The sequence below is a fragment of the Vicia villosa genome, unplaced genomic scaffold, assembly GCF_029867415.1.
Source record: "Vicia villosa cultivar HV-30 ecotype Madison, WI unplaced genomic scaffold, Vvil1.0 ctg.003077F_1_1, whole genome shotgun sequence".
Taxonomy (NCBI): domain Eukaryota; kingdom Viridiplantae; phylum Streptophyta; class Magnoliopsida; order Fabales; family Fabaceae; genus Vicia; species Vicia villosa.
The window spans coordinates 155,916-165,865 of record NW_026706108.1 but is presented as its reverse complement, the minus strand read 5'-3'; the positions used below and the strand labels follow the sequence as shown (position 1 = coordinate 165,865).

Sequence of the window (9,950 nt, the reverse complement as noted above, 5' to 3'; positions counted from 1 at the left end):
CCTTAAGTTGAAAGTGCGACACTGAAACTATGTAAATTGTGTGTAGTTGGACTAAATTAGTTCATTGTTTCTGATTGCTATATTTTGCTGAAGTGAGAATGCTATATTAGGATGAAATATGAACATTCTATTGATGCCCGTTGTTTTGGTTAAACAATCGGAGTTGTCTGTTTGTGTGCTGATGACGTTTGCTTACGTGTGTGTGTGCTGAATCGAAGTAGACCCGGTACTAAGTTACGATTCGGACCACGGGTCCTTGAGTTGTCTGTGGGACTGCCCTGATCTTGGATCCCAGAGGCACATACCTGAACTACCGTTGCAGTGTGCTTGTGAGGGCCTGGAGGCGTCTTACTCACTTGCTGTATACACACTTGCGTGCTCGGTATGATGGCGTTGTGCGGCTAAGTAAGCCTACACATGACAGGTAAACCATCTCTAATGATGCCATGTAGGCCACATCATTAGGTTCCTACCCGGATGGGCTCATGCGTCGAGACGGCGTGTTACACTTGCTGTTAACACCACGTGCGTATAGATGGTTAATGGGACGGTGTCGCCTCTTAGGCAAGGTCACCTCGCAGCCTCGTAGGCTTGTGCGAACCCGTTAACCATTCTTGCAGGGTGCTTGTGTAAGTCTCTCGACATATAGGCGTGGGTGAACCCACCGAGGGTGTGTTAGTAACTTAGTCTAGTGGTATTAACGTACTTCTGGATTCCCCGTCATGGATGCGGGTATTGCATACTTGGTTGCTATACAATGCGTGTTTGCTTGAGACAAGTCCAATGGTGGACGAGTCGCTTGTTTTCTCCGTGCTTGTACCGGAAGTGAGAGTAAACCCGAATCCATGGTGGATTCGTGTATTTTTGTATGTTCCCTTTAGATCTGAGTGGACTAATAGGATAGGTGGACTCACTGAGATTTAGTAATCTCATCCCACTCCAATTATTATTTTTTCAGGTGGTTCGAGGCAAGATCGCGGTAAGGGAAAGATGGATTAGATCTCTTGGCGGTGCTTGGATGTTTCTTTTAGTTTCTCATCGTGCTTATTACTTTGTGTATTTTGGACATGTACTATTATGATGTACTTGTATTATGGCCATGATACATTCGGCTTTTTGTACTCGTGTACTTCTACTTTCCGCTGCAAAACATTATGTATTTTGTTGTCTCATGAACCATTTATAATACTTTATGCATATTATTCTAGACAAATATGTGTGGGGTGTTACAGTTGGTATCAGAGCAGGTCGATCCTCGACTTTGCTAAAGACACATCATAATGCAGTATAATTCTGCCTCATATGTGTATAATCAGTATGATTCCTTATGTCTTATTTATGGCATTGAGTCTGATCAGCTTGATTCCATGCGTAGGACAGACAGGGAGATGGCTGAGCAACGCAGAGGTCCCGGAAGGCCCAGAACTAGGCATGTGGAGCCCGAGCAAGAAGCTGGAGGTGCAGGCGTGCCTTGGCAACAGATGATGCAGCAGATCATGCAACAGAACCAGATGATGGCTCAAATGATGCAAGGCATGCAGGGACAACAACCTCCTGCTCAAGTTCCCGTTCCTCAAGCTGCAACTGGACCTGATTTTCGTGCCTTCTTCAGGATGGATCCTCCAGAGTTTGTTGGCGGACTTGATTCACTCTTGGCTCATGATTGGCTAGCTGGTATGGAGAGGGTGTTTCAAGCTATTCAGTGTACTGAAGAAGAGAAGGTGATCTTTGCTACTCAGAAGATGAAGGGACCAGCTCTTAGGTGGTGGAACACTGCATCCACTTATTTCACCACACAGGAGATTCCTAAGGATTGGCAACACTTCAAAGTGGCATTCTTGGAGAAGTATTTTCCTAATAGTGTGAGAACTCAGAAGGAACGTGAATTTCAGAACTTCAAGCAAGGTGACATGTCTGTTTCAGAATATGCAGAGAAGTTCGAGGACTTGGCAGACTACTCCAGACAAGCTGTTTATGCTCCAGATGAACTATGGAAGATTGACCAGTTCATGATGGGTTTGAGGGCCGACATTGCTCATAGTGTTTCCCAAAGAGAGTTCACCACTTATGCTGAATGTTTGAGGCAATGCTACGTTGCCGAAAACAGCTTGAAGAGGGTTCAAGAAGAGAGGAACCAGAACAGGACTAACTTTAGGGAGCAAGGGAGGTCTGCTCAAAACTTGAGGCCCCGTAATCCTCCACCAAAGATGAAGCAAGGCCACGGTGACCGTTTTCCCCGACCACCCTTTTGTGATAAGTGTAGGAAGAAGCACACTGGAAATTGTGAAGCTTATCCGGGTAGATGTTTTGAGTGTGGCGAGCAAGGTCACATGATGAGGAATTGTCCGAAGAAGAGAGCTCCAGAGAAGACTACGGGTCGAGTTTACACTTTGGATTCGAGAAAGGCCAAGGGAAACAACAATCTCATTGCGGGTACGTGTTATGTTAACAATCAACCTTCATGTGTTTTAGTTGATTGTGGAGCCACTCATTCCTTTGTCTCTACTGAGTGTGTTTACCGACTTGGTTTGGAAGCTACTCCATTATCCAATCCTATGATTATTTCTTCGGCAACGGATGATACTGTGGAAGCTCGACTAATTTGTAAAGATTGTTCAGTCTCTTTTAACGATCGTGACTTCCCGATTGATCTAATTTGCTTACCCCTCAAAAAGCTTGATGTTATTCTAGGGATGGATTGGTTGTCTCTTAACTCGGTATACATTGGTTGCAAAGAGAAGGCCATATTCATTCCTGCTGAAGAGACTTCTTCTGACGATGCAATTGCCAAGTTGATAGAAGGTACAATCAGCTCGGTTAATTATCTCTTTTCTCAAGAAAGATCCTTTCTTTTAGTTCTTTCCAAGGAGCTTTCTGTGAGGATTGAATTGTCGGAAATTCCGGTGGTGTGCGAATTTCCTGATGTATTTCCTGAGGATATCACCTCTCTTCCTCCGGAAAGAGAAGCGGAATTCTCGATCGATCTTGTTCCTGGGACAGCCCCAGTTTCCATCACTCCTTATAGGATGTCTCCTATTGAACTCAGAGAATTGAAACGTCAATTGGAAGAGCTTCTTGCTAAGCATTTCATTCAACCCAGTGTCTCTCCATGGGGAGCTCCTGTTCTTTTGGTGAAAAAGAAAGACGGAAGTATGCGTCTGTGCATCGATTATCGTCAGCTGAACAAAGTCACCATAAAGAACAAATATCCTTTACCCCGGATTGATGACCTCCTAGATCAGTTGAAAGGAGCCAGTGTGTTCTCGAAGATTGATCTTAGGTCAGGGTACCATCAAATCCGAGTGAAGAGCTCTGATGTGCCTAAGACTGCTTTCAGGACTCGATATGGTCACTACGAGTTTTTGGTTATGCCTTTTGGTGTGACTAATGCTCCGGCAGTTTTCATGGATTACATGAATCGAATCTTTCAACCATATCTGGACCAGTTTGTGGTGATTTTCATTGATGATATTCTTGTGTATTCTCGCACTCCTGAAGACCATGAAGAACACTTGCGGATTGTGTTATCTACTCTTCGAGAGAAACAGTTGTATGCCAAATTCAGTAAGTGTGAGTTTTGGCTATCCGAAGTAAGTTTTCTTGGTCACGTCATCTCAGGAGGAGGCGTAGCAGTGGATCCCTCTAAAGTAGAAGCAGTAGTGAACTGGGAGAGGCCAAAGAGTGTGACTGAAGTCAGAAGCTTCCTAGGCTTGGCAGGTTATTACCGGAGATTTATCATGGGGTTTGCTAAGTTAGCCTTACCGTTGACAAAGCTTACGCGTAAGGAGGTTGCTTTTGAATGGGACTCCGAGTGTGAGCAAAGTTTCCAGAAACTTAAGAAGAAGTTGACTACTGCCCCAGTGTTAGTGATTCCGGACCCAAACCGATCTTATGAGGTGTTCTGTGACGCTTCTAAGAAAGGTTTAGGAGGAGTACTAATGCAAGATGGTCAGGTGGTAGCTTATGCGTCTCGACAGTTGAGATCTCATGAAGAGAATTACCCGACCCATGATCTTGAGCTTGCTGCAATAATCTTTGCACTCAAGGTGTGGCGACATTACCTATATGGCGTTCACTTTGAGATGTTCAGTGATCATAAAAGCTTGAGATATCTCTTTGACCAGAAGGAGTTGAATATGCGACAAAGGAGATGGATGGAGTACCTAAAGGATTATGACTTTGAATTGAAGTATCATCCAGGAAAGGCTAACAAAGTGGCAGATGCTTTAAGCAGGAAGGAATTTAGAGTTGCTGAATTGATGATGCTAGAACATGGATTGTTAGAAAAGTTTCGAGATCTTAACCTTCAGTTTGAATGGACACCCAATGGTGTGTTAATCAGTAACTTGAACATCCAGAATGAGCTGCGAGAAAGAATTCGGATATCCCAAGGGTACGACGAGCACTTGCAAGCGAGCGAAGGCATGCCTGATTTTGTGAGGGCACCTGATGGAGTAATCTTGTTTAAGCAACGAATGTGTGTACCTAATGATTCTGAGTTGAAGCGTTTGATTCTGAATGAAGCCCACAAGAGTAAATTTTCTATTCATCCTGGATCGACCAAAATGTATCAAGACTTGAAGAAGGACTTTTGGTGGCCAGGGATGAAGAAGGAGATTGCAGAGTATGTGGCACAATGTCCCATTTGCCAACAGGTTAAGATTGAGCATCAGAGACCAGGAGGAATGTTGCAACCATTGGAGGTACCAACGTGGAAATGGGATTCTATCTCTATGGATTTCATTGTGGGATTACCTCGTACTCGAGGCGGACATGATTCTATATGGGTGATAGTGGACAGGTTGACTAAGTCTGCTCACTTTTTACCTGTAAAGACCACTCACAAGGTGATTCATCTCGCAAGGCTTTTCATAGCAGAGATTGTACGGTTGCATGGCGTGCCGTCCAGTATAGTGTCTGATCGTGATCCAAAATTCACTTCAAGATTTTGGAAGGTGTTTCATAAAGAATTGGGGACTAGACTGGACATGAGTACGTCTAACCATCCTCAATCCGATGGGCAGACGGAGAGGACGATCCAGACAATAGAGGATATGTTGAGAGCTTGCATACTAGAAGAAGGTGGGAGTTGGAAGGATCATTTACCGTTGGTAGAGTTCGCTTATAATAACAGTTACCATGCTAGTTTGGGTATGGCCCCTTATGAAGCTCTATACGGGAGGAAGTGTCGATCACCACTATGTTGGGCAGAGGTAGGAGAGAAGAGTATTCTTGGACCGGAGATCATACAAGAGACTACCGAGAAGGTCAAGATAATCCAAGAAAATCTTAAGAAGGCCCAAGACCGACAAAAGAACTATGCGGACAGGCGAAGGAGACCTTTAGAATTTGAAGTTGGTGATCATGTGTATTTGAAGGTCACTCCAAGATTGAGGTTGGGAGGGCAGTTCAAAACACGAAAGCTCAGTCCGAGGTATGTGGGACCATATCAGATTATGAGTCGGGTAGGTGAAGTGGCTTATCAGTTGGCATTACCACCTTCACTATCCGGGCTGCATGACGTATTCCACGTGTCTCAGCTCCGAAAGTTCGTACCTGATACCTTTCATCCTATTCTTCCGGATTCTGTTGAAGTAGAACCAGATCTTACCTATGATCCCCAACCTTACTGTATCCTGGAGCGTGCGAGCAAGTCTCTCCGGAGTAAAGAGATACCTATCGTGAAGGTGATGTGGGATGAGACGCGTCCTGAAGAGGCTACTTGGGAGCTCGAGTCAGAGATGCGGGAATCCTACCCTCACTTATTTTGGTAAGTTTCTTCGAATTCGAGGACGAATTCTATTTAAGGGGGGGAGAATGTAATACCCGGTATTATAATTGTCCAATTACCAATTCTAAACTAAATTGAGATGAGTAATGGATAAATATGATACACATTCTTACTAATAGGTTTACCATTTAAACCATGTCAATTAGTGAGAGTGAGGGTATTATGGACATTTCCACTTAAATAAAGAATTAGGGATGTGTTTGGAGGGTCATTCTATTCTATTTTTTCAAACCAGAATTCTGATTTGGTAGAGAGAAAGAGAGGAGAACGTGGGAAGAGAGGAAGAGAAGAGGAAATCTCCAACTTGGTTCAAAGCCCTTGCATGCAACAGATACTGATCCAATCCTTGCTTCTACCTTCCAGCTTCAGCATCTTCTTCATCACCATCTTCTTTCTTCTTTGAGGTGAGTCCTTTAGATAGAAACCTTGGGTTTGCATGTGAGGGTTCTTATTTGGGGAAATTGGGAATGTGAGTAATATATATATGAATCAAATGCTAATACTTGTTGGACTCTGATTAATTCCTCATCTACTGCTGATTTTAATTGTGGTTGTGTACCCTAAATTCGTTGGAACTGAGTTGGTAGTGTGGGGATTATTTTAGAAGCTCTCTTGGGACTGTCTTGGACTGTATAAAACTCAGAAAAATGGCTCTGGTTCAGTGTAACCGGTTACGGGTTTTGGTGTAACCGGTTACGCTGTTAAAAATCAGACAATCTGGGCATTTTGCGTGACCGTAACCGGTTACGGGTCCTGGTGTAACCGGTTACACTGGGCGCAGAAGGAAAATTCAGTAACTTGGAAAATTCATATCTCCCGTTTCGTACGCCCGATTGACGCGTACTATATACCGTTAGAAAGCTAATTAAATGTACTATCTAGGAAAATTGGTTTTGGTGTTTAAATAATATTTTTCGATATATCTGATATACCTTAAGTTGAAAGTGCGACACTGAAACTATGTAAATTGTGTGTAGTTGGACTAAATTAGTTCATTGTTTCTGATTGCTATATTTTGCTGAAGTGAGAATGCTATATTATGATGAAATATGAACATTCTATTGATGCCCGTTGTTTTGGTTAAACAATCGGAGTTGTCTGTTTGTGTGCTGATGACGTTTGCTTACGTGTGTGTGTGCTGAATTGAAGTAGACCCGGTACTAAGTTACGATTCGGACCACGGGTCCTTGAGTTGTCTATGGGACTGCCCTGATCTTGGATCCCAGAGGCACATACCTGAACTACCGTTGCAGTGTGCTTGTGAGGGCCTGGAGGCGTCTTACTCACTTGCTGTATACACACTTGCGTGCTCGGTATGATGGCGTTGTGCGGCTAAGTAAGCCTACGCATGACAGGTAAACCATCTCTAATGATGCCATGTAGGCCACATCATTAGGTTCCTACCCGGATGGGCTCATGCGTCGAGACGGCGTGTTACACTTGCTGTTAACACCACGTGCGTATAGATGGTTAATGGGACGGTGTCGCCTCTTAGGCAAGGTCACCTCGCAGCCTCGTAGGCTTGTGCGAACCCGTTAACCATTCTTGCAGGGTGCTTGTGTAAGTCTCTCGACATATAGGCGTGGGTGAACCCACCGAGGGTGTGTTAGTAACTTAGTCTAGTGGTATTAACGTACTTCTGGATTCCCCGTCATGGATGCGGGTATTGCATACTTGGTTGCTATACAATGCGTGTTTGCTTGAGACAAGTCCAATGGTGGACGAGTCGCTTGTTTTCTCCGTGCTTGTACCGGAAGTGAGAGTAAACCCGAATCCATGGTGGATTCGTGTATTTTTGTATGTTCCCTTTAGATCTGAGTGGACTAATAGGATAGGTGGACTCACTGAGATTTAGTAATCTCATCCCACTCCAATTATTATTTTTTCAGGTGGTTCGAGGCAAGATCGCGGTAAGGGAAAGATGGATTAGATCTCTTGGCGGTGCTTGGATGTTTCTTTTAGTTTCTCATCGTGCTTATTACTTTGTGTATTTTGGACATGTACTATTATGATGTACTTGTATTATGGCCATGATACATTCGGCTTTTTGTACTCGTGTACTTCTACTTTCCGCTGCAAAACATTATGTATTTTGTTGTCTCATGAACCATTTATAATACTTTATGCATATTATTCTAGACAAATATGTGTGGGGTGTTACATCAAAATCATGCCAAATTAATTTTACAACTCAAGAATTAATTCTAAATCTTTCAAAAGCAAAAGCAAATCCAAATCCAAATCCAAATCCAAATATACTAATAATAAAGAATTTCTATTTCATTGTAGGAGGGACATTTGCTCTATATTCTTTACTTTGTAGACATCTCAATATTGGGTTCTTCTCTCCCAAACAGGTGGGTTTGAACTCACCTAGGGTTACTGAATCACAGACTTGGCTTGCTAAGTTGTTGAAAAATAGCTTCGTTGCAAGAAGGCTTTTGATTTTCCTTAGAATGATGGGTACGTGTATGCTTGTTGGTGATGGTGTACTCACACCTGCCATTTCAGGTTTGTGAATATTTGTTTTTGGTCTCTTTGAAATGTGGTTTTATTTGGGTTAATTTGTGGATTCGTTTATCTTCTCAGTCTTGGCAGCAATGGATGGCGTTAGAGCCCCTTTTCCTTCCTTTAACAAAAGTAAGTATTCACTTGCAACTACAATCTTTTTATAGCCTGTGTGTTGTTTTTACTCCCAGGCCATTATTTAAGTAGGTTTTGACGTATGACAACTTTCACCAAATATATGCAATTAAGAAATTTCCTTTCTTGCTCAGATTGTGTTCAAGTATTGTGTAGGATCCCGTCCTGAACGCTTACTGTTAGAACAATGTTCAACGTTATGATAACTATTTGGTTAGGAAACTGTAGCAAGGGGAAATCGACCATGCATTATCCCCGAACAAATGCCGGTGTATAGAAAAAATGGACAATAAAGTACCCCTACAATGTCAATTTTTGTTTTAGTATATCTTGTGCACAAGTTCTTCGCGCCATTTAGTATTTTCCTTATTGTTATTGTTTACTGGATACCAACTTAGGATGAGTAGCTTGTGACCATCATACTCATTTAAATGATTTGACTAACACAGTTCTGTGCATGTTTGATATAAATAATAATATAAATAATTAACTTTTCATCTTAAAAATCACTACCAATACAATACATATTTAATATAATTGAATTTATATAATTATTATCATTTTACAATTAAATAATTGATTTAAAATTTATATGTATTCTTAAATATATTTTATATCATATAAACATGTGCCTACATACATATCCAATATGCTTTATTGATAAATTTCTGTTATAATTGATGATGTGATGTTACAATATTCCATACATTGAATCTAATATATTAGTATTTTATTATAATTGATGATGTGATGTTACAATATTCCATACATTGAATTTAATATATTAGTATACGCAATTACAAATATTCTAAGGTGGATTAAATTTTAAAAAATTGATATTCTTATATTAAAAGATATACTACATCTTATTTAGTGGTCACCATTAAGATGAACATTTTTTTATAAAAAAATTAATAATTTGTTTTAAAAAAATATTTTTTTAATTAAAGAAGATCGATATAAAAATTGTGTAAGTAATTAACTTTATTATTCAATTAATCAATATTTTTCCCTTCATTATTTATACTATTAAAAATTACTTTAATATCTAAGCTCTTATTAATCAACTTTGTCATTTATTAACCAGCATTTTAAATTTTATTAATTAATTTTATTTTATTATTAAAAATTATTTTTAATATCTAATAGTTTATTAACCTAATTCAATATTTCATTAATCAAAACCTTCCACTTTATTAATCAAATTGATTTTAGAACAATAAATTATTTTTAATATCTATATATTTATTAACTAAACTATAAATTATATTTAACATCTATTTAAATTCAATTAATCAATTTTATATTACTACAATTCATGTATGGTTCAAGGGCAATATTCATACAACTTTTCATGTCACTGTATACTATTTATAATGTATATCATGAACAGTGAATTTAGGTGTACGGAATGACCTTAAAATAGTATTGGAAATAAATTTAATATATTATATAGATGGGTGGGCAACAAATGAAGTCCTATATATACTGAGTTATTGGAGTTGGAATAGTTGCA

At 40.2% G+C, this 9,950-nt stretch overlaps 1 protein-coding gene across 1 annotated transcript; it reads left to right on the top strand.

Moving 5' to 3' along the window:
- Positions 1 to 1,514: 1,514 nt before the first annotated feature.
- Positions 1,515 to 2,887, top strand: LOC131640357 (uncharacterized). Its single transcript, XM_058910761.1, has 5 exons — positions 1,515 to 1,721; positions 1,800 to 2,005; positions 2,108 to 2,433; positions 2,737 to 2,802; positions 2,868 to 2,887. Exons 1-5 carry the CDS (start codon positions 1,515 to 1,517, stop codon positions 2,885 to 2,887), a joined length of 825 nt encoding a protein of 274 aa, XP_058766744.1.
- The last annotated feature ends 7,063 nt before the right edge of the window (positions 2,888 to 9,950 follow it).